The following is a 26233-nucleotide window of genomic DNA, read 5'->3' as shown; positions in this document are numbered from 1 at the left end:
GATTAGCACAGGAATACGCTTTAATTTTAATTTAAAATTCTGATGCCTGTGTGACAGGTAAGTGAGTCACCTGCCAGTTTTGCAGAGACGTACAGCAGATTATTTGAAAAACTAAAAAAAGTGTCGGGCATACTGTGGCAGTTGTTGTGATACACTGTGTTACATCTCAAGCATTCTGTGTGGCTGCATCTGTAGATTACACTGATGTACAGTATCTCCAGCCTCGATATGTTTGTTACCTTGGTTACAAAAATAACTAATCTGGCTGTATCATTAAAATCAATAAGTCCACTCTTCAAACAGTGTTCAGCTGAACCATATTTGAGTTTGGATACCGTATGGTAGAGAAAGGTCAATTGCAAGTTAGACATTTAGTTTTCCAGATTTTAAGATTATTCTTCTATAATCTCTCTGTAAATCAGTTTTACATTTTTGTGCCAAGCTGTTTTGGCATAAGATAAACACAGAGGTAAATGGCTAAAGAGAGTTTTAAGTGTAAGTTTACATCAATCATGAAGAGCAGTGATATTCTTCAATTATTTGTTTGTTGCTTTTAAAAAAGCAGAATTTAGGTTGTCTTGAAAGGGGTAAAATTAGGCTGATTAAGAAAACGTTAAAAAATAACTGTTTTGGTATACTTGTAGTTCAGTAGTAATTCACAGTAATAGCCCAGTTTTTGTATATGGATATTTGAGTATGTACTCAAATTGTAAATTGTAAGTCAGGCATGATATTCTATTTACAACTTCTATCATTTTAATATTTTTTTACTTTACTTTCCACATTAAGCAACAATTAAAGTTTGATGATAAAATGATATGGTGTACAAATTTAGGTAATGCTTAATTCACATTTTAGATAAAGGTTTACAATGTATTCAACATCCTAGCATTGCTTGAGTTTCCAGATTTAAACAGTTTTCAGGATGAGCTTTCTGAAAAAATACCTCTCAGAACAAATCTACATTAACAAATACAGTATCATCGTTATTTGGTTAAGGTAATAGTACATAATAGGTTACTTTTAACTTAAAGGAGAGACAAAGGTCATATATGAAGACAAAATTCAGAGCATCGCTTGATATTGTCTTCACCATACACAAGTGAAAAAAAATGTGTTCAATTGTGTAAAATTCTCATTCATATTTTAATATTTATTTTAAAAATGTCTTATTCATTCAGATTAATCTGGTAGATTTCCTAAGAGGTTTACATTTGATGCACTGTAAGCATAAAATGAGTATATTATTCAACATTGTGCTTCAAGTTGTGTTATAATGCATAGCAGTAAGATGTGTATTTTAAAATGAAAACCATTGATTAGTACTTCAGTTTGCTTACAATATCTATTATCTATTCTGATAGTAAAACTGACAATTTGGTAAGAAATCTTGGAACATTATATTTCCCAGTATTATTTTAATGTATTAATTGATACACTAAGTAGGTCATTATTTAATCATTTGTCATTCCTTTAGAGACTGCATTTTATGTTCTGTTAATAATCCATAAATTATCATGAATTTTCCAGGCTGATTCTTCTGAGAGGCTGCGACAGTATGGCTTATCACAGTTATATAGCCATCCAGTGTTAATAACTAGAACAAGGTCTTGCCCTCTTGTTGTTCCACCAAAACCTCCACTGATCCCTCGATGGAAACTTATTCGACAGAAAAAACAAATGCTTCCAACTGATGAACCTAAAGGTAACTTTCATAATTCACTTTTTTATCTGATCTAGGCTCGAAAGTCAATGATAAGAAATACTTTAAACTGCCCTGTACAATTTATCAGTAATACACTATTAGAGCTTTCTACAGTCTTGAAATTATTTTTACTGCCACCATTACTGCATTACATTTTTTAATGTGTGAAATTACTGAATAATAAAAGATAAAGCTCACTATAATCTTCTTATGTATCTAAACATATTTTAAATGTGTCATTTTTAAAATGACTTGTTTAGAGATTAAATATGAATGTTTATCTTTCTTATATGCCAACATACTGTACTGTGTGGGACTGAATTGTAATCCATAAAAAAAAAGTTTAAATACACTGAAATTGTAATGAAACTTGTTTTGCTTATAAGCCTATTTTTAAAGATCTCTGCGCCGTGTACTTCTTATTAACAGAACCAGCAGCTGTAAAACCTGAAAAGTTCATTGAGATTGCAGGCCCATTTCTGAACTCTCGACTAAATTCTGCCCATATGTCTTCAGAGCAGTAAGTATAAATTATTAAAGACTCCAAAACAGAACAAAAATAATACTAATCTAAGCACAGTTTTTTTAATTAAAAATGTTATTTTATTAGCACTTTTGGCATGGAGAAATAACTATCTGAAGGTACTCTGTCTCAGAGCAATGAAAGGCAATTGATATAAGTTGGTTCACAAAGACAATAAATCTCCAGCACTAAAATCAATAAACCCATAGTACAAAAAGCTTTCATTCATGGTTGTTGTCAGGTTAGATTTTTATTCACATTTTTGCATTTGTTGCCTTATATATCTGTCTCGCATTCATGTAATTTGTTTTATTTGTTCTGAATGATTCTGCAGTTCATTTTTTTTCTTAAACAGTTTAATACTATATATACTGTATTTACAACAAAACAGTGTTTGTAGAAAAATGAGAAATCACATAGACGACTCCATATTGCACTAATGTGTAGTTTGTTTGCTGTATCTGGAAACAGATAACTCTTCTTCAGTGTTTTTCTGGAAAACTGATTTTTTTTCCTGCTGTGATAAGTTTCTGTTTATTTTCTGTACACGTTTAATGTTTTTTTTTTCTTAGACATATTGCTTAATGTCAAAATTAATTAATTTTGTCATTGTTAAAATGTAGAGATGTGCAACAAATATCTGTTCGAAAGATCCCATGTAGCTCAAGTCTGACATCCTTCACTGAAACTGAAGAAAATGATCAGAAGGACATTGAGGACACTGGGAATGGAAAGCACAGTATCAAATCGTTGGATGCAATAGATACTGCAGAGGTAAGAGAACAAAATCTATGTGACCCAATTTACACAGCCTTTCTGGAAAAAAAACTATCTGAAAATTGCAACTTACTACTTTCCCTCCAGAGAACTGAACTAGATTTACTACCAAATCAGTCACTGTTAAGAGAATCTTTCTGTGACAGTTATAACAAGGGGAATATTAAAAACCATGCCATATTGCTCTGCTTATTACTCTCATGCAGTTTCTTAAGTTTCTGTTAACATTATTCATTTTCTAAACATCCTGACAATGTTGCGTTTTAACATCATATTTGTTTAATTGTTTTTCCCAAAAAAGTACAATGAAATGATTACTTGTTTTATCTTCTGTTTTTGAGCCAAAAAATTGACTTACAGTATACTTATACTCTGTACTTATTTGTTTCATCTCAATACATGTTTAGATAAAATTTTGAGAGGACTACTGAAAGTCAGTAATAGAATGCTGGCATCTTTAACTTCATAAAGAAAAAGTCTGCGTTACCATGCGTGAGAACTTATTATTTGTGTACACTGTGGTACCATGATATTTTTAGGTGAGGACTATTTATTAATTTAGGGGTCTATTTTAAAAATAGAGGTAATTTTTTTTTTTATCAAAGTACTAGATAAATATATTTATCAATTTATTCTATGAAGTATCAATCGTCTTACCCGTTACATGCCATCTTTTCACCATTAGAGTGTTTTAAAAAAAACTTGTCAAAGTGTCAAAGAGACATATTGCAAAGTTGCCAAAGGCAAATATGAAACTCAAACACTTTTCCTGAACTTTGAACCTAAGTGCAGTGAAATAATTAGAGAGAGATGCATTTCACTTTTGACTTCATGAGTGCCGCATTAAATGTCACTCTGATTTTCTGTGATCATATGGGAGCTTTCTAATTATGGATTTCTTAACCTGTTCTTAGAAAAAGACAGCACCATACAAGAAGTCAAGGTGAAGAAATCAGTAAAATATTGCAGTAGATCTATATATGGAAAGGTTTTGTAAATCTAGGTCAAATATATTGTAACTCAGCAATGTTTGTTTCTTAAGGACAAAAGGTTTAACCCTTGTTTTCATTACTACACATGGAGGAGACACTTCTCCACTTCTGTGGACAGTGTGTGAAGATTTATGTACTTAATTCTTTCTTAACACTAACACCATTGTTGTTTATTATGCTGGTTATGCTCAGGCAAGATTAGATGAAGTTGTCACACTAGCAATACTGAGTATGTTTGCCCGCTGCAGTATTGACTGCATTGTATCAGTGCCTGATTGACTGAATCAGTGTTTGTATCTGACTTGGTAATTGATGCTCTGCTTGAAGCTGTGATCCTGCTCAGGCTTTGTTTGTCTTTGAAAAGCACTAGCCTGCTGTAATTAACATCCCAAAAATTCATGATTGGATGTAAATATTGCTTTATCCAAAACAAACAAATCAGTACATTGACACTGATTGTAGCCAATAGTTCACTGAAGTTGTCCTTCTACAGTATGTGGCTGGGAGAGGTTTGTTGAAAAAAACATAGCTTCTTACTTCACATAGACATCTCTGGCATTAATCCTACAGTGTCCATAGAGTGTTTTGGTGTTAACTTTAACTTTGGAGGCAATTGCAAAAATCCGTTGTCATTATGAAATGGTCCTGGGAAGGTGTAGTAACACTTGGTTGAGCAATTTGTAACAAGTCGAATATGATCCAAGTTGCTTGTCACTATTGTGTGATATCCTAATATGCCATTTTAGAAATGAAAAGGTGTTGCATGCTTCTAAGTACAGTATCAAAGGGTTTGATTGCTTTCAGAAGCCACAGTATTTTCATCTGGTCAGTTTAGATGACTGTTTACCTATTTAAGCACATCATAGAACTTTAATAAAAAAAAAGATAAGGTTAACCTTTTAAGGTATATTAGTTAGCTGATGAGTACGCAATTAAACTTGAACAAACAGGTCAATTCCTCTAATGGTGAAAGGTTAAAAGAATGAGGAAAAATAGCATTTTTGAAGAAGTCTCAGCAGTTGAATTAGTTTTTAGTTTAGCATTAGTTTTCTCATCTTTCTTTTTACTTTTCAGAATATAATTAGCCTCTACTTGTTCATTTGCAACTCACACACTACCTACTTTAACCTTTTCATAATTGTACATATTGTACTGTATAACTGAATCCATGATCTTTAAAACTGCTATTTTCCAATTTGAATTATTCATGCAATTTCTACCATATTTATTGACATTAAATGTGCAGCAATATTGCCTTACATCATGTGTACAGTATGTGTACCTGTATCATTTCTGTTTTTGGAAAATATATGATACTGTAAGAGTGGGGCAGATGGCAAAAGGATCCTATGCAGGATTCAAGACTCTGAGAAAGACACTAAGCTGAATCGCTAGGCAAAAACGAAAACCAGGAGGCAGGTGAGTAGGTCGGAACACAGAGAATCAACGAGGAAGCAACAATCCAAAACACAAGGCGAAATCGAAAACGAGAAGCAGCCAAGGAGATCAAATACCAGAGAAAAGTAAGAGATAACCGCGCAGTAGGGAGCTCGAAGAGAATCCGCAATAGTGAGCGGGGAAGTGAGGAAAAAGGAGAACTAAAATAGAGACGGGAGAGAAAGGTGATTGGCGTTTACTTGCGGCGTGAGCTTGTTTTACAGGGTGTGCGCGTGGGAATGCAAGAAGGAACAGAGGCGCGAGTGGAATGCATAACAGATACACTCTTTAGAACAGTTTTCTTTACCTTTTCGGAAATGTTCGGGTCAGTATAAATACGGCCTTAAATTTACATCATGCTACTATGATTTTCTATCTATTTGTAATGTTTGAATTAAATTGAAAAAAATTAATAGTTATTTTATTATTATTTTAAAATAATGTTTATATTATGTATATATCCCACCTGAAGAAGGCTCCAAGGCCAAAACGTTGTGTTTTATTTCTTCTCTTTTCAGCAAGGAATAAACCTATTTCTTGTTCCTATATTATGTATATATGTATACTGTATGTATGAGATGTACTGTATTTACTGTATACTGTACATATGGTTTCAACTTGTACTTTTAGAAATACATACTGTACATAACGTATTGTTGGTACTACCCTAATGAGCCACAGATCAATATTATTTGTAATGCATGCATGTGGTCCATGCATAAAGGTTTCATTAATAATTACTTATGAAATGGCCCAAAATGTAATAAAATCTGCTCTTTGTTGGAGATTCTCTAATCATGCAGTAGCTCGGTCTACTAAATATGGTGATATGATCATTTACGATTTTGTTATTAAAGTTGTTAACCAAGTTGTTTAACTAAATATCAAACAATTTTAAGCAACTGGCTTCTCTCTAGAGAGAGATTAGTCACTGCTAAATGTTGGTGCCAGTTTAGTTTATAAGCTTACAGAAAACAGTATGATGTAACTCGTCACAAAGCTGCATGTAAAAAAACAACCTTGTTCCTATATGACTTGATCTTGTGTTTGATACAAAAAAAGAACAAAAATCGTATTTGGTAATCTTGCCAAAGTTTGTTTGGGAAAAATAGTTCTGTTTAAAACAGGATACGTGTTACAGAGTAAGCTTGCCCATTGTAAAAAAAGATTGCATTTACTTTTGCATTAAACAGTATATAATACTTCTACTGTACATATATAGTTACATAAAATTTCAATAACAAGACATGTTATGTGTACAATATTTGAAATATTCAAGCATTGTCAAGTGTGATCAAGGCTATTCTATGTGTTTTGATCTTTGATCATTAAATGCTTTACCTAGTACTCTGGTAGAACAGAATTAGAGAGACATAAAGAATTAGAAAAGAAGTTGCAGAGTGCTAAACCCAGAGGGAGCTGTAAAAATAAAACAAAAGTATATATAAATCAGATTTATATCATGTGTAAAATTAACATTTTAAAAACCTAACAAACATAATGGAATATTTTAAAATCGGTTTCATGCTTACACATATCCCATTGTGTATGTATGAATGCAATATACTGTATAATATTTACATGAAATATTTATAGTTTCTTTAAATCAACAATGAGTTTTTATTCTGTCTGAACTATACTCATCTCCATTGTTCTTAGCACACAGAAGCTTGCAGTTCTCCCATGATTAAAAAAATTGAATTGAATTATACTTTCAAGGCATAGCACATACAGTACAATTACATCTTTTTTGTTGTTTTGATCTGCTTATATTAAGCAATTAATTCAAAGGTTTCTAAACACTCAGCATTTTGCTTGACCTTTTTCAGTTTTATTTACAAGTCCTGCTTTTTCCTACTGTAGGTACCAGCTGATGACAAAAGGGAAGAAGACAGTTCCATCAACAGTAAGTGGTCTTGAATTCAATTACCTTTGCATCTGATACAATGATATTCATACTTTTTTCATACTTTTACTACAATTGTTTTTGAAAGCAGACTGAAAAAAATCACAGCTTTTTATCAATGTTATGTCAGCAAAATCTTTGTTTCAGCATACTTTGACTTGTATATTCTAAATAAAATGACTCATTATTAGCATTATAAATGTTTCCTATTTTGTTGAATAAATAAATATATTTGATAAAAACAAATGCTCAAACACTATATTTTGTGAAAATAATTAAATTTCAGCAAAAACCGTCAAGAAAAATCAAAATGTTGACGCAATTCCAACACAGCAGAGTCAATAACATCCCCACTGTCATGCTATGGGGACAGCATTATTGCACGGACCTGCTTCTCATTAGTATGGACTGTCAAAATGAAAGGGAATATGGAGTAGTGGCAAATCAGGATAACCTGCTTTGATTTAATGAACAACTAAAGACTGTGATGAAAATTCACCTTTCTGTAAGACAAAGAACCAAAGCACAAAGCCAAAGCTACAGGGAAGAGACTTAACGAGAAGAGAGTAAATGTCTTTACTTTCCTGAACTCAACAGAAAAACTGTAGCATGTTTTAAAAATGTCAGAGCACGTTTGCAACGAAGAATGTGTGAAAATGCACAATCACAACGAACAAGGTTAGTAGAAACTGGTCCAAAAAGACTTGCAGTTATAATTTCTGCTACACGTGCTTCTAACAGGTAATTTAGTTTTGCAGTTTTTAATGACATTGAACTTCATTCATCCGTGAAAGTGAAAGGGTTCAGTTAGAACATTCTAAGGAACTAAGGAAAGAGCACAGCAGCCAACACTAGTGTAACATAAATTACGGATTAAATTCTGAAGAAGCTAATCTTCATTTTGTTTTTGTCTTTTAAGTAGATCTGTAATATTTGTGTTCATCATGAAACCAAAAGACTGTTTTACCATGGTGCTAAAGACAATTAACATCTTGCTGTACGTTTTCCCAATTTATAAATAGTTTGATAGGTGTATTATTATGACAGATGCTTATTTGCATTTAATGTAATTCATAAAACAATATGATTGTGGTAAGTGGCCTTTATTGGGATAGAAGTCATACAAACTACCAACAGAATCAATACTGACTTGTTAGGGGAAAAAAGTTAAATGTTTTATTCCTTTTTAACATGTTTTTTGTATTGGTCTCTGAAATGATATCTTTTTAATGTTAATTTAATGTACAGTATATATGTATATACATTTGTAGTGTGCTCTCACGAGGCACCAGTTCTGTAGGGTTTGGGCATTTACTGGGACAATTATTAATTGTAGCAGTAAATCACAAAATGATTCTTTTAATGGCTTTAGAATCCAACCATGCGATATAACTCAAACAACGCACACACACAGGTACTAATACACGAGGATACATTTATTAATACATAGAATATGCATGTAAACCTAACAGATCTTATCGTGAGGGTTATCAGAATACAAAAGATATATATTCAGTCAGTTACGAAGAGTTACATATATCAAGAGGACATACGTTCAGTATATCATTCATTTAGACCATTTCGTAATTGAACTTGGTTACAACTTCTACATTAGATACTCAAAACAGGTACATAACTTTTAGGAATTAAATTGATATCAACTGGTTGGGATAACAATTGAATTCTCAAGCTGTAATGTATTGAAGTTGAATACTCATCCAATCTCTGGGGATTCAGATCTCCTGCAGGCACAAAGAAGCAGTTGCAGGCTTGTTGCTGTCCAATCCGCGCTGTCTGGCTAGGTGCCAGGCTGTGCTGTGCGGCTTGCGACGGTGCGCTGCTGATGCTCACTGACCGGCTAGTTAGTTTTGGCTGAACTAGCAAGAGTTCGTGCACAGGAGAAAAGATGACTGTGGGTCCTTGCAAGTCAGGAAGAGGACTGTTTCATTCCTGATGAAGCACTAGATCTGAATAGTGATTCAGCTGTCCACAGTTCCGACCTGTTCACGAGGCCTGCTGCTGGTTACTCTCTGGCAACCTCCACTCTAGACTCTTAGAACAAAGGAAAGTTCTGGCACTCGGACACACTGGCCGTTCCGTGGTTGTCCGGGCTGAGTCTCAGGATGGTCAGGAGGCGCTGTGAGAATGTCCTGCCCTTGGGAGCCTTCTGCTCCTGGGCCGTCCTGCCCTGGAATTGTCTCGCACCCCTGGAATTCTCCTTAGAGATTCTTCTTTAGAAAGTCTTTAGAATTGTCCTCCTTCTCCAGGCTCTCTGTTGCCTGTTTTTACCTGGAGGAACTTCAGCTCATTCATTGGCTGAAAGTTCCATGGGCATCCCATCTGGGTTACCACAGAGATGAAGAGAGAGATGGGGCCTCATTTGGGAAAGCACAGCAACACCTTATTCCGTCTTATTAACAAGCATTGCCGCTACACATTTATATATAGGTCAGGTGGGTAGCTGCATCAGCATGCGTAGGCTGCAAAGGAACAAGTAATAGGTTTATTCCATGCTGAAAAAAAGAAGAAAGAAAACACAAAATTTTGGCCTTCTTCAGGTGTGAGAAAGACAAGGCAGTAAGCAAAGATAATGTAGCGGGAGAACAAAGGCTGGGAGAGAGGAGGAGCGAGAGGCGGGAGCAGGGGACAGAAACCAAAATTATCCTACAGCTAGGATCGCACCTTCCCCCTTCTCTTAACGACAGACTACTCTTCTTCTAAATTTTCTCCATTCATTGGAAGTTTCATTTCACACCTCTCTATACCTATTCTGACTTCACACCTCTTGATTGTCCTCTATTTCTGTCCCCTGCTCTCTCACCCCTCCTCTCTCCCAGCACTTTGTTCTCCCACTAAATTAATTTAGGTGCACAAAATTACCTTAACTGTCACGATTATAGTCCCCCCTCCTTAAGGGTGCTCCAGCCCTTTCACTTGAGACTTTATGCTGTGCACCTGTTTCCTATTCCCAGCCCACCTTAAAAGCCAGGCGCTGACGCTTATCCGGGCTCTGCATCTGATTTCCTTATCCTGCGAGTCCGGGACCTGGAAGCGCCTGGTCCCGTTAAGGTTTTAATCTCTGTTCCCGTTCCCGTTCCTGTTCCTTGTCCGCCGGTTCCGACCCGGCCTCCGGTTTTAATTCCTGGTTTTGATGGATCTCCTGGTTTTGGACTTTCCCATGTGTTTTGGATACTCTCTAAGGACTACTCTTTTGGATTTTTCGCCTCGGCCACACCTCCCCCGTGCACCAGCGCACCTTGGACACGCCCCCCTGTCTTCAGCCCCGTATTCCTGCATGACGTTTCTCCAGTGTTTCCCCACTTCGTCGGATTGTGTCGTCCGCATAGGGTCCGGAAAGAACTGTTCGTTACATTAACAAGCTATAGAATTAGTTGGGCGGCCTCTATATCTGTGCAATAACAGTGGTTCACATAATTGCAGAATAAATACATCTATCTTGATAGGATCCCTCAAGTAAAAAGTTAATTTCAAGCAAAAATTCAACCAAGAAGAATATAGAGCTTTCAAAACAACTCATGGATAAAGCTGTATAAAGGTATAGATAAGGAAACAGGTATAAAAGCATTAAAATACCCTTAATATCTATTTTCAATCATTAAGTACTAGAACTCACCCAGACACTGTCTAGCTTAGGCTGTCCCTCCAAACTGAATATCTGGTCAAGGAGGAAGCTGGTTAGGGAGCCCACCATGAAGCCAAGAGCAACAGAGTTACAGAGGTCAGTGGCTAATGTGGGAGAAAATGTCCATGCGTCAACAAAATGCCCATCACTTCCGTAATTCCACAGGGCTGCTTGGAAAGGGAAAATAAACATCTCAACTTCTGAATGGTATTTGCAACAAAGCACCTAATTGATACTGCAAATGTGGCAGGTAATGTGGTCAAACAAGACAATACTGGAATTTTTTGGTTTAAATGCTAAGCATTACGTCTGTTACATACAATAGGTGATGGGGCAAAAAAATGTCTTTTTTAAAAATCTTAGAGGAAAAGGTGCTTCAGGCCTAAAACGTGGACAAAAAATCACCTTTCAGCGTGATAATGATCGAAAGCACAAGGCCAAAGCTACACTGGGGTGACTTATGAATAAGAAAGCAAATGCCCTTGAGTGGCTCAGTCAAAGTCCTAATTGTAATCCTATTGAGAATCTGTAGAAAGACTTGAAAACTGCTGTTCATAAGTGATCCCCAAGTAGCCTGAGAGAACTTGACGATTTCCAAAGAAGAATGGGAAACACTAAGACTTACCCTTAAAGACGTGTGCCTGTAATTAATGCTAAAGGCAATTTAACCAAATATTGAGTTCACATGTATGAATACATATACAGTGAGCATATTCTAATTTTTTTCTTTAGTTTTTGCTGACATTTACTGTAACTTATCTTACCGTTAGAATTTTTCAGGTTTGAGTATTCAGATTATGAATGAAATATTAAGTTGTGTATGCATCATTTTATAATTTCACAAAATAGGACACTATTGAAAGATCTGAATGATTTCACAAGGCACTATAAGTACTGTAGATTATTCAGTGAGGAAGGATTTTGGTAGCTTGATGTTGTCCTAAGAAAAACCTTTAACAGCAACATTCCATTCCCAGTTTAAAAAAAAAAACACTGCTAAGGGTTTGCATGAAGTCATGAAGACTAGAAGAAGCCTAATCGTTTTGCCCCTTAGAGCAATTTAACATTCATTTGTATAGTCTTACACTCCAGGGGACATCACAGACACACATTTAAAATGTCATAAAAAGAAAAAAGTAAACTTACAATGTGATTGCAAGTTCTAGAATATTTGAAGACCATCCTTATTAAAAATCTAGAAATTCCTTTGTTTCTCCAAGTTGAAAAAGAGAAAGGAGTAGTCCTTGTAATACTTATGATAGTGGAAAATAAGACACTTGCATAGTGCATCAAAATGCAATTAATTGCATATTTAAAATGTAACCTACAGTGTTACATAGTCCAATGTTACAATGTAGGTACCCCAGTGCCAATTAAATTTCAAAGTCTGTGTAGAAACATTATTTCAAGCAAATGTTAGGAAATCGGAGTGTCAACCAAATAATGAACACAAAGAAATAGGAATAAATGGAAATTTTAGCTCAGAGTCACTTTCCTGTTATATTTATTAAGAAATTCAAGAATGGCATTTATCCAAATACCCTAACAGGGGAAAAGAAACATCAGTCCTGCTTTTTATGGGCCAGTGGGTGATGACTCTCTTTGTCTTATTGATTTTCACTACTGCTATATCAAGCATAATGAGTAAAGATACTCCTTAGTTAACTTTGAGTTAACTGCCTCATTGTACCCTCTCCTCTCCCAGCCCATATTATGCCCTAATTATACAATACATCGCTGATGTATGAGGTGTTACCCATTTTATTACCAGCCTTAATGGACTTACGCACTTCTCACAACCCTCACACCATATGCCACCTGACTCCTATCATCAGCATGAATTATGCTTTAGGTGCGACTAAGTACAGTACGTATGTAAGTATGGGTTACACTCTTCTTTTTGGTTTTCTGGATATTAAGGTTTCAGAACTAAGACTTTTATGTGCCTCTTTGCTACTGCCCTGTTTCACTCCATGGAATTTAAACTTCTCAGCTACAATCTCCTTTCCTAGATGGGGCTTGTTACAGACTCTCTTCTTGTCACCATAGTGTAAGGGTTAGCATTTTGTTCTTGCCATGCTGGGGCCCTGGAATCAATTCCTGCAGTGCTCTCTGTGTGGAGTGTGTATGTTCTCCCCATTTTTGCATGGGTTTTCACCAGGTGCTGCAATTTCCTCCCAAAGTCCAAAAAGAGACTGGTAGGTAAAATGGCTTCTGGGAGAAATTGGTCCTGGTGTAAGTGTGTGTATATTTGTGATGGCCTGGTGTCCCATCCAGTGTTTATTCTCTCTTGTTCCCGTTACTTTCTGGAAATTCCAGAAATCCCCTGCAACCCTGTATTAGACAAAGGGGTTAGAAAAAGGATGGATGTTTACAAGAGAGATATAAGGCAGAGGTGCCCAACTCTGGATCTGGAGACCCACACATCCACCAGTTTACATTCCAGCTGAGCTTTTAGTTACATATTTAAATCTTCATTTGATGTAATAAGATTAATTAGATGCCATTACCTTTTAGTTATTGCATTCCATAACTATCTTTAGATCTTCATTTGTTTTAATAAAACAAAACAAATTTGCAGCAGTTCCAACCAGGAAAGTTCTTAGTTCAGTTATGGATTCAATAAAGTAAAGATCTTGCCTGGAATGAAAACTGGAAGGTGTGTAGATTCCCATGACCAGGGCTAGAAACTACTTATATGCTGTAGGAATTTTATTTCAGATAAACCTTTCAGTGTGAAGATTGTAGACTGTTGTTTGGCCTTCATACTAAAATCATTATTTGTGATTATAATCTTCAAAATTGTTACAATTATTGGAATATACAGTATCAATACACATTCTCTGAGAAAGAATTAGGTATTAGAATTAGAAAAGTATTGAAAGTGTTATGGAAAATAATGACCATGAAATAACTGATGTTTTGATTTAAATATGACAGTTGGACAATGAGATCTGTGGTTTTTCCTATGTGACAGAGCGAACATTTTTCCATGCCTAAAGTCTGCTGATCCCCACTTGAGAGCATACCAAGGCAAATAATTTGGCTCAGTCACCGTCTCCCTGACAGCTGCGTGATCATGCTATAATAATATAATTGCTGGCAGCTGCTCCCCTTAATTGACACAACTACAATATATGAAATGCTAACGCGGATGTTCAGTGAACATTGCAGAGCCTCACCAAACACTATAGCTAAAGCACACATTTTTTTTCGTCTTCCTCCTAAGGGGAGAAAAACGTTTTTCTTTTACGATATCAACTGCTTTTGAAGAAGAATAATTATTTCCAAGAGACCCTATCGTTGACTTTCTATCTTCCATAAGATGTAAAGGAACAAGTAATAGGTTTATTCCATGCTGAAAAGAGAAGAAAGAAAACACAACGTTTCGGCAGTGGAGCCTTCTTCAGGTGTGAGCTCAAACGTTGTGTTTTCTCTCTTCTGTTTTCAGCATGGAATAAACCTATTACTTGTTCCTTTGTAGACTACACATGCTGACGCAGCTACCCACATGAACCAATTCCATAAGATGTGTCAAATGAGTCAGTGATCAACACAGGTCCATATTACCAACGTCTGGAAAGGAACCTTGTTACACCTACAAATAGCATTATGTAAACCACATTCCATAATTGTTCTGGTAGGATTGTAATACATTCTTTTCCCAGAGCAACATGTTTCCGCTTCACTGAAAATGCAAGGAGATATTTCTACCAAAGGATAAACCTCATGAATGGAATATCTTTCTTTAGGAAAGTTCCCATTAGTGTCCTGTTCTGTCAGTGTCTGATACAGACACAATGGGTCATCCAGACCTAATTACTATAATGATCTGCTTTCTGGGATTTCTGGAAAAAAAAACTTCAATATGTTCAAAGGTGAACAGCAATAGTCTTTACTAGAACACAATCTGATGTTTGTATTACTCCTTATCATAGTATTGGCATTCTGTTTAGTATCATGCTGATTTAAACCCTTATGTTTCACTTTCAAGACATTGAATGGCTTGTCTTATCCTCACATTAATGTAACGTCATGTAACTTTGAGTCCCATGATGCCAGGCTCTTATCTGTTCCTTATCCTGGACTTTAAAATTGTCTTTGCAATGAAATTTCTGAATTAATTTGATCTACTCTTTGTTTATATTTTTTGTGCTTTATATGTATTATTTTTTGAAGATTTTCCATGAAAAAAGCTTTATTAACAGCATTTTGTGACATAATTGCCTCTCATTGCTAACTTGTGACATCATGTCTCAAAGGGAAGTTTAAAGCATAAGGGTTGTGTCTCTGGCTGTAGAATAGGCAGAAAAATATCAGTGATATACATTAGTAAGAAAAAAACATTGGCTTGTGTAGCACCAACAGTAAAGTTTGCTTGCTTGGATATATACAAGTTTGTCCCCCAACATGGTAGTTTGGATAGTATGAAATAACCACACTAAAACAAGTACATTTCTGAAACTCATTTTACACAGAAAAATATTTGTTGAGAGTTGGTTCATTATATTTTGGAACTTGTAAAATGTATTATATACAGGTACAGTACATGTCTAATGAAAGTGCTGGAACATCTATAAAATGGTTAATTCCAACCATTCCTTAGTCTGTAGATTTATGTTTCAAGTGCCTCACACATTTCATTTTTTCCTCGCACTATTTCATAAAATGTTTAAAGATTTATGTTTATTCATTAGGTTAAGGTCTTTACAAGCTTAAGTCGATTAAAGGTCCAGAGCTCAGTTTCTTTACTGCTTAGTAATAACAAAGATAATTAATCCCTCTGTATAGAATGTTGCTCCGTCACAGGTTGGCCCTCAAAAAGTGCAGTTCATACTCGGCTATAATATTGGTTTTAGTAGACAGAGCAGGAATCACTTCCGGAAGTGGGGATTCCAGAAGTTCCTCGGTCACTCTCTTTGAAATAGTGAAAACTATTAGTGAAAACTATTTCATTTTAAATGCAGGGTTTTAAAAACTTCTTTTAGGAGGTTTTCTTTATTTTTTATTTTTCACTAAACTGCTGTGTACATGTTACACAGATCACAAGACCTCTAATGCAGCTCATGTGACAGAACACACCACAGATTCTAGCCATGGAATGCTCAGATCACAAGAAGAAATTGTATCAGAGAAACCTGTCCTTCAAGAAACATGGATTGACTTTGAGGACTTCTTCAAGTGCTTCCAGTAAGACTTGCCTTTCTGGGCCTTGACTTAGTAATTTTAATACTAACCTCACTACATGATTAGTTTTGTGTGAGATGTTTATGAACAAAATCATTAAGGACACTACATACACTGCTCCCCCCCCAGATTTATTTATACCTCCAAAGAAAGGCAATGTGTTTTCTGGACATATTTTTATTACAAATATGACAATGTTCTGTGCACTACGATTATGATTGTAGTTAAATAGTTTTAAGCAACTCACATTATCCAATTTCTGGCTCATTCTATTGAATGTATTTTTTTCCTATTGCATTGGGGGTTTTAATAGATCTGCAAAGGTGGAGATGGAGTGGAGGAGGGATACAAAAGGCAAATGCAAGGAAAATATAATACTGTTTAATACTGTATTTATACATAATAAGAATTGTGAAGAAGTGATGTCAGGAATGCTTAGGACTTAGTTGTATACTCCATTATGTCAAAGTGATGGAGTACTGGTGAGTATTGACTAGAATGGAGTATAAATTCCAAATTTCACTGTGCTACCGTAGCACCAGATGGTTTTTGTTTTAGCCAAGCTCTTTGTAATTTACATGGACAATTAATTAATTAAAATGATAAGTTGATTAATTTGAACATTTCAACATTTTCTTCTACTTAAAAGTTGAATATTTCAAGTTAAAATTTTCAAGATTAAATATTTAAAAGAAACCTCCAATACGTACATAACTGATAAAACTTAATGTTTAATTCACTGCTATTATTCAATTAGTTTTCAATTACTGTACATAACTGAGAGCTCAGATTTAAATAGCATAAAAGGCCCATGACAATGCATTTGAAATTTTGCCTCTTACATTATTTGTTGATTGGTACAGTATCTAAATGGCACACACCCAAAATCACTTACGTCTGAAAAAAAATGTTTAAATATTTTTAACAGTTAACTGTAACAGCTAGCCAAATTTTAAGAAATTTCATATATGACATGTCATTGCCTTTTATTTCGTCCATTGTTTTGTCATTTCAGATAAGCTTCATCTTTTACGTTTTAGGGCCCTATGTTCAAAATGCCTAGGTACTTAAATCCTCCAGGGAAGCAACAGAGATGTAAGCAGAGATGCAAGCTTATCCATATGTGAAATTGTAACAATAATGTTCATCCACAAAAAATCTAGAAAAAAATGTATCTTAAGCATTTTATAAGGAAGATACAAAACCATTGTCTGTTTATAACAAAATCAGTTATTTAGTTTCTTAGTTCTGCTGTGATAATTCACCTCCCCATCTTGATTTCAAATATAGTAGCTAAATAGTACTTTATGTACATAATAATTACTCTCAACTTTGAACATGAGGATTTTTGTTTTCTCCTGTGGGCAAACGTAATAGATGTTGGCTAACTGAATTAAAATACTGTACTGTAGCAATTTGGAATTGTATCTGGTGTATAAAATGTAAATTAATTATACTAACTTGTTTTTTCTTTATATTTTAGGACATTATTGGTTTTTCATAAACCAAACACATATGCAAATCAATTCCAGAAGTCTGACTTTAAGGTATTTATTTTTCCATTTAGAGATTTGAGTTTGATACAGATCTGTAAATACAATTTGACTTCAGTATTCTAAAAATACAGTGCCTTGCAAAAGTATTCAATCCTTTCCAATGATGTCCCATTTTGCTGAATTACAAATGATGTATACACATCATAAAGATTTTTAATAGTTAACATTGTTATAAATAGGGGTTAGAAAGAAAATAGAGTGGGATATAAAATAATTAAAGTAAATAATTAAATACCAAATGCCAAGCTGTTGAAGTTGAGACATCTGAGTTCTTTATTCTCTGGCACAGCTCTGGTCAAACACATTTATTAAAATAACACAAACTAAAGGACAAAATATCACACACATACAATGTTAAATATAATGCTATTTACAAAAAAAAAGGAATTTCAGGAATAGTATTTTACCATCCCTGAAACCCAGTATGCTAACCCTGTGTCCAAAATTGGGAGAATATGACTCAGGGCTAAATCTTCCTTCTTCACACCCTTGATTGCCCAAAAGTAAATGGAACTCTATCTCTAAAACGGCGTCCCTAAATTAGGAGAGAACATCTTTAGACTGAGGATTCAGCAATAAAGGATCAGAATTCAGAGATTCATAAATCCAAATTTCCTTTAAAAGCAGAAAAGATGCTAAAAAAACAAGGTTCAGACTACTTACAGATGCAGCCATTCAAAGTGCGCGGTACAGACACGTACCGGAGGTACAATTAACCCTTGTATGTGCTGTCCTTAAGGTGTTAAATAAATTTCGTAGTTGGAAATTATGAAACGCTCTGTTAAAAGCAAGAGAGTTTTTATGTCCGTTGCGTTTTTTTTAAACTGAATCAGCGCTGAACTTGTTTGAATTGACTGAGCTCTGTTCTGTACCACACAATGATCCCCCCAGAGTCTCTGCCCCGGGTGATTTGTTTTTTTTTGACAGAGGGTAAAAAACTCTCCCTCTCGCTTGCCCTCCCCCCCTGTGTATTGTCTGTTTTTTTTGTGCTGTCCTTTGACAAAACAAGGCTCACCAGATAATGTGAATCGAAACCTGTTTTTCTAGCTTTTAAAGTCATACGATGTGTAAGCGGGAACACATCATTATATTTTACATATGAAAAACACATAATATAGCTCCCAAACAAACGCAAACGTGTTTTTAATAAGATGCTTTTATTCGCTCATAATCCGACAATTTCAGGAAGACTAAGGAGGTCTGACTTTTTTTCTAGAAAACCATAACTCTGGTCTTGTCCAGATTGACTGTCAGCGCTCAGGTCTGACAGTGCTGCTCCAGCAGTGCCAGGTTCTGCTGCAGCCTCTGTTCTGTGGGCGACAGCAGGACGTCTGCAAAGAGCAGGAACTCGATTTCTGTAATTAATGCAGATCAATAAATCAAGGGACAAAACAATTATTGCGCCCGGCTCCTTAATGGGCTTTGACGTGCTAATGCGTTGGTTTAACAGTCCGGGTGTGGCAATGTTTTTTTATTATTGTTATAGAGAAACATGATCAGATTTTCCCCGGTTCAGAAAAAAAGATCTAAAGTACAGTATACTAGTTTGTCACTCTTCTCATCCCCTCTTTGCTAAATGGCTTTTGAAAAGAGTCACATGAAGAGAGAGGTGAAACAGCCCTACACAGCCCTGTCGCAGTACACGAATATAATTATATCTTATTAATTTCTTTAGATACACGATTCTTTTAATACAGTCTTTGCTGTGCTCTAGAGGATCCTTGTGATATTTCGAGCTCTGGTTGAATGATAAGTGTCGCAGTTTAAATAATTTTCGTAGTTAGAAATTATGGAACGCTCTGTTAAAAGCAAGGGAGTTTTTATGTCCGTTGCAGTTTTTTTGCAACATGAATATAATTATATCGTTATTAATTTCTTTAGATATGCGATTCCATTTTATATTCCCTTTTAATCAAATTCTAAAAGTATGCTTGTTGACTCCGGTATCACGTTAGTTAAAGACTTCGATGCTTAAAATGTTTAGGGAGAAATGGAATACTGGTGTGTATGTTTTCTTTAAAGTACCGAGACCAGCCATATACTGTATGTTTAAGTTCCAAAATTAATATCGTTTATGGCCTTCACACGCGTTACAGTATGCTCCTATTCTTTTTATGCTCAGGTACTAAGATTTCCCTTCAGTGGTAAAATTCCATATAAATATTCAATACTTAACAGGCACAGTTAAGACATTAAATATACATATACATACTGTATACAGTACATTTTGAATACGGTAATATGTTTATGTTCCTAAATCAATCTCTTTTATGAGCATGTGAAAGGCATGGTGAATCGATTCTCAAAAATTACTCTACTTTGCATGATTGGAAACAAATGTGTGATTGCGAAATGCTGTGGTGTTACTTTTACAAAGACGGTCAATGAAAAAAATAATGTGGACCAGGGCAATACTTTGAGTTTACAGCTTGTCCAAGGTCATTCATTATTAATTCTATTAGTAATATCTTCATTAAAGACTTTGATGGCGACAGCTCAAACATGAGAGGTTGAGCTTTATTAGCTCCACCTTGCGGAAATTCTGGATACTATTATTTTGCTTGCGGTATTATAGGAGAATTTACGGTAACTAGCGGTTAAAAAGCGCACCGGAAAATAATGCGGTATCGCCCGCGCATTTTGAATGGCTGCATCTGTAGCCAGAATCAAATCTCCAAGACTGATTAAAAGATGGTCCTCTTGCCCGGTATGACTCTGCTCTTTTCTTCCATTCCTTTCCTCCCCCCTGCCTCTTGTCCTGTTTTTTATCCTGTCTTTCTGTGTGTTGATGAAGACAATAATGATTTATCAGGAAGCAAATTAAATAGAGTAAAACAGAAGTTTCCTTCTGATCCTTTGTCTTTCAACCCATCTACTGCTTGGTAAACAACTTGGCTTCTACTCATTGTTTTTTAGGCTCTGAAAACTGCAAATGTTAGCTTTAACCATACTGTACCTCTCTCAGCCATAACAATATTTTTTAATTAAAACTTGAATGCTCAAACTTCAATGGGTGAGAGAAGTTAAATGCCTGGATAAACTGCAAAGAAAAAATAAAAACTAAAATATGTTGATTGCATAAATATTCACTTTCTTTGCTATGGCAAACCTAAAATAATACAGGTTCACAATATTATTTTGACACGTTACAATTAGTTGATTAACCTTGGTGTGCAATACTATTTTTTTTAGAATAAATACACCCTTTTCTATAAGGTCCTTCTGTTAGCTAGTGAATTTAAATAAAATATTCAACCATGAAGACCAAGGAGCTTTGTAAACAACTCAAGGATAAAATTGTAGAAAAGCACATATCAACAGAATACAACGAATTTTTATAGAAATTAAAGTATAAAAAACTTTGCATAAATGTGTATACATTGTTTGTAACTCAGCAAAATGGAACGTCATTGAAAGGGGTTGAATACTTTTCCAAGGCACTATACATTTTATTAATTTTCATTACTGATGCCTTAATAAAGAATATAGAAGTTTATGTCTTAGATCAGAAGTTTAGATTACAACTTTATATTTTAAATCAAGTTTAGAGAAATTGCTTTTGCAATTATACCCACAAATTATAATAACAGGGGGCCCTGACTAGCTCTGTTGGTAGAGCACGAGACTCATAATCTCAGGGTAGTGGGTTTATATAGCACCTTTAAAGGTGGCCTCTCAAAGCACTTTACAGAATGACAACAAAACAAATACACAAGATATGCACAATGAAACTACACAATTATGTTGGCAATCAATCTGTATTGTAGTATATTAATACTTAAAATTCTTAAATTAATTTATAACTAAAATAACTTTTTGTGAGAACAAACTACTTTTTAATAAATTTGCTGATGCAGTTCATATTAACTATAGGGGTTATTTTTGTGTTCACATCTGTTCTCTGCTGTTCCATAATTTTATTTATGTAGTGTTCCTTCTCAGGCATCAGGGGATCTGTTCCATATACCATAGATATGCTACTGCACAATTCTGTACTCATATTCCAGTACTGCAGATATTTAATGTTTTTGGTAACAGTTGCTTATTATTTATATCATTAGCTGTTGTACAACACTTAATAAATATGTATACTGTATGTCTATGTATACAAAATACTGTCTTAAAATTGGTAAAGACACTCATTTCTGTGATGAAAATGGCAAATTTAAACAAACACATTTTTTTAAATATAGGAATGTGTTATATGCACCTTTAACTTATTAGTAGGCTGTTTCTTTTGGGTATGTGGGTTCTTATTAAAAATAACTCAAAATTTCTCCCACAGATCGTCTGGCATTTCTGGGTATCAGAACATAGTCCTTATTAATCTCAACAATTTTCTTTGTCAATCTCACATCTTGTCTGTGTCGTGGGTGAAGGGATAGGAAACATTCCAAAAAACAGAACATTTCCTTATACTGAATTGTCAGTAATTTATTCTTTATTGTTTTTTTTAAGTTTAATGATAGCTGACCTATTCATACAACTCTATTGCAAAACCGTGCTTCAATGACCAGTGTATTTTGTATATGCCTAAAAGAGATCAAGGGGAGCATAGAAGACTATGGAGGACTTAATCCAAGTATTCAAAATCCTCAAGGGTATTTAAAAGTTAACCCAATGGACTTCTTCAGAATCAACAGTGAAAATGAACCAGATGAAACAAAGAGAAGCGCTTTTGAATCCGAGGCATTTCTTTATACAGGGGGTTGTGTTATTCTGGAGCAAGCTACCCAGTCAATCTGGGTGATATCCTTGGATAAATTAACTACTAAAAACAACAGAGCTAGATGGGCAAAAGGCCTTCTCTCTTTATAAACTTTCTTATGTTCTAACATTTTCCCTTAGAAAAGACAGGGAGGTATGTCATCTGCAGGTATGCTGGTGGCAATTTTATAACACTGGAATGTATTTCACACTCTTTGGGTTACACTAGTGAATTTACTTCCGTTTGGTTTACACCATTTTCCATAGCGTCGTGTTCCCTAAAGTCCCAAGCAAAGTGAACCAAATACTCTGTAGCGCTCAGTTTTCACAAATATGTTTTAAAGGATAACTGCATCCTTTGTATACTACTGCTTGTTTTTACTTGCTATATTGTATTTGTAGTTTTCTACAAATGTGCATCTATTCATAATATTAAAGTTGTTTCTGAATCAGACAGCAATTTTTGTAAATGGCAAGAAATATGAAGCTGTGTTTTGTCTTCAAAAAACCATTGTGTTATTTGCCAGAATGCTCTTGATAGAGTTTCCTTTATTTGATTATCAGAATCTGGTTTCATTGAAAGGATCTTCTGCAGTGTCATCCAGTGCCCCTTCATGATTGGAATTCTGGGTGTCTAAGTATATACCCTGTGCTTTCTGTGATTGCTCACTGTTATTTCTCCATCTAGTGGCCTGCGTAAAACAGTAAAATGAATGACTGATATCCAGAGCAGTAAAGATATTAAAGATTTGTAATGTAAATGCATTTTATTCAGTGAAAGAAAACCACAAGAATTTTCTGAAAAGCCTTTCAATAAACAACTTCTGTTATATTAAACAAGTGGGAAGAAATACTTTTCCTTTTAGAAATGTGCTTAAAATAACCATTTACATCAAAGTTTTAGTGTATCTGGTCCATTGTAGAAAACTAGTAACAGTCTAAATACATTGCTTAACTTTGTTTCATCTAAGAGTCACTATTGGGCTGTTGTGCATTCATATGTGCATTTCTTTTATACCACTGAATTACTTATTTTAAATAAATATTATAAAGCAAAAATAGCACTACCTTTGTATGTCTGATTTGCGCAAGAATGCACAATTTAGAAAAACTGCTGCTGATTTACTTGAATACATCTGAGACATTTTAAAAATGTCACTGTGTTGTGAAAGTGTTAATGATACTTCTGTGTTGATGCCACCTAATACCTGTTTATGAGCTACTTAATACAGAATTATTTGTAATTCCAATAAACAATGTAAATTTCTCAACAGAGGTGTCAGATAATCTCTAAAGATAAGCAGAATGGCTTCATGCTGCATCGGGCATGGCATTCAACAGAAAGCATTGTGGTTTGATTTCCCAAGATACTTGCATGTTTGTGCGGGAGATGCACTCAATTCTGCTTTCTAAACAAAAACATGGAAACAAAGCACAATGAAGAATAACACAAGTAATGTTTTCAGTCACCAGATGAAAAGGGGTCTCATTTCCTGTTTGTGGACAGCTTGATACCAACAGAAATCTTAATAAGCTTCTCTGCATTGGCGCATGGGGGAGAGGCTGGAAATGAAAGCAAGGACGTATATGACAAAGGTTGGTTGTTCTTCCTGTATTCATTACCTAAGAAAACCAGGAATCATGAGTTGGAATAAAATCATTAGCCATTTTATAATGCTAATGTGTGTGGCACTGTATTGGTGTATGGGGTAGTATTATTGATCCAGTTCAAGTGCATTATCACTGCTGATTTTGACTGCTTTGAACTGAAAATCTAAAGAGTTGGGAAAAAATATATACCTGTCTTTCCAGTTCGGCAGTTAAGAAGCTGACTTGAATTCAAAACACACCTGAAAAACTGTTGTATTCCCCAGTTCTCATTTTCTTTTAGGGATTATCTGTACCCCTGCATTGCACATTTGGTCCATAACATTACCTTGCAGGGATTAAAATCAGTGTTTCTTGTTTAGGATCAGAAGGTTGTTAATTGAACATCACAAGATGAGGGCGAGGAGCAGACAACATGTTTGCCAAAATCTGAGATGAAAAAAATCCTATTTCTGACTTTAGATTCTCTTCATAGTCAGATTCTCAAACCTTTTTTTTTTATTCATATAACTTTATGACTAGAGAAAATACAGTAGTGTGTAAAAGACTGAAATGTATTTTGTCTAGTTGTAAGCTGGCATCATGGTGATCTGTGGCAGCAATCCTGTCAAAAATAATGAATTTCAATATGAATATACAGTAGACACATACATTATCTGTTATGTTTAAATATTATATAAGAAATGATTTAAGCAATTTCATGTTTTAGGTATTTTTATTTTATTCAACTTAGCTGTTCTTTTTTTCTGTTTTTCACTTGACATATCAAAGTCCGGTTGGGTGATTTTAAAATGCACATTTCTCATCGTTTAGTTCATTACATAAGCCAAGCATGCATCAGCAAAACTCTAAACTTTGAAACAATGTTCTTATTTTGTTCCAAAATTCAGTAAGTGTCTTATTGAAGATTAATTTGATCTGTTATACTTTATTTTTAGAGAAGGACAGTAGCCTTCAACAGTCTGGTTTGATAATTGCCGAACCATTTTCCTGTAAATGTCTGACAGCTCAGCCACCTGTTCTACAGATTCGTACCTTTGCTACAAAAGCAAGTTTATTGATACTTCCTCCTGGGTAAGAAGATAGTCTTTTTTCAGTTATTTCTTTATGATAGTATATTGCTGTATACTGCTATATTTGTACCTCACTACCTTGATTCACATTTTGTGATTTGTTTAGCACTTATTTATGCAATAAACTCTATTCAAATATACCTATAGTCAAATATTTTTTAATTGCAACATTTTAAGAAGTAAATGCTGCTTTTGCTGTAATTGGACTATCCATTGTGACATTTACAATATATACTGTAATTGATATTCACAAATCATCTTAATAAAACCATTTTAACTAAGGTTTCTGCAAATCCATTGTGTTGTGTATAAAACACACGATTACTGTATGAGAATTAAAATAAGTCTCCATTTTTGCAAAGGAGAGACTTGGAGATTAGATTCAGATAATAAAATAAAAATCCATTTTGTTTGTATTTTAAAAATCACACATGAATCCACAGTCCAGGATATATTGTCCAAATGCACAGTGAGCAAAAGGATGTACTTTATGCAAAATTGGTTTTCAAGAAATAAATAAACTAACAAGACAAATAGAAAGACTTATTTTGTGGTGGGAGTATTTATACTGTACATGTTTTGCCACATCTTACCTTTACTTTAGGGTTTTATGGTTGGTGAATTTACAAATTGTGCATTGACCATGTTAAAATCATGCTTTTAACTTGTTCATTATTTTTATCTTGATTGAATACATCAATCCACACATCCTTATTAAACTGAAAAAGTTAACATGGTATGTTTTTATGTGGTTCAAGGGAAACAACAGTATGTCTTTTAGCTTCAAATAAATGTCACAGTTTCTAAATATGGATCAGTGTCCCAGAGGATGTTAAACCTAGATTCTGAGTTCACAGAATTAGAGAACTAAACCTTTTCTTCACTATTCTGTAGTAATATTCTATCTGAACATACATGTGAAATTAACTTGTTTAGAGAAATGTAAGGTTTTCTTTTTGTTTAAACTTTAAATATTTTAGACTCTAAATATTTTTTATCTTATTTTGTCATTATTGACACTTTTGCTGAAATATACAGTAGATTCCAATGAATTGTGCCCAACTGTAAGATGAAATACAGTATGTTTAAGGCATATACTGTACAGTGTTTGGCATGCCT

At 34.6% G+C, this 26233-nt stretch overlaps 1 protein-coding gene across 1 annotated transcript in view; it reads left to right on the top strand.

The window, feature by feature from the left end:
• The window catches only part of adgb (androglobin), a 140506-nt gene that overhangs the window by 72302 nt on the left and 41971 nt on the right, over window positions 1-26233 (top strand). The window contains exons 11-18 of the mRNA XM_088625171.1: window positions 1531-1705; window positions 2135-2225; window positions 2852-3002; window positions 7298-7340; window positions 16026-16173; window positions 17654-17717; window positions 23900-24029; window positions 24980-25115. Coding sequence (XP_088481297.1) covers window positions 1531-1705; window positions 2135-2225; window positions 2852-3002; window positions 7298-7340; window positions 16026-16173; window positions 17654-17717; window positions 23900-24029; window positions 24980-25115 — 938 coding nt within the window. The remainder of the gene's footprint in view (window positions 1-1530; window positions 1706-2134; window positions 2226-2851; window positions 3003-7297; window positions 7341-16025; window positions 16174-17653; window positions 17718-23899; window positions 24030-24979; window positions 25116-26233) is intronic.

Source organism: Lepisosteus platostomus, chromosome 3 (genome assembly GCF_059453375.1).
Source record: "Lepisosteus platostomus isolate fLepPlt1 chromosome 3, fLepPlt1.hap1, whole genome shotgun sequence".
NCBI lineage: Eukaryota > Metazoa > Chordata > Actinopteri > Semionotiformes > Lepisosteidae > Lepisosteus > Lepisosteus platostomus.
This window is presented reverse-complemented; position numbering and strand designations above follow the sequence as displayed.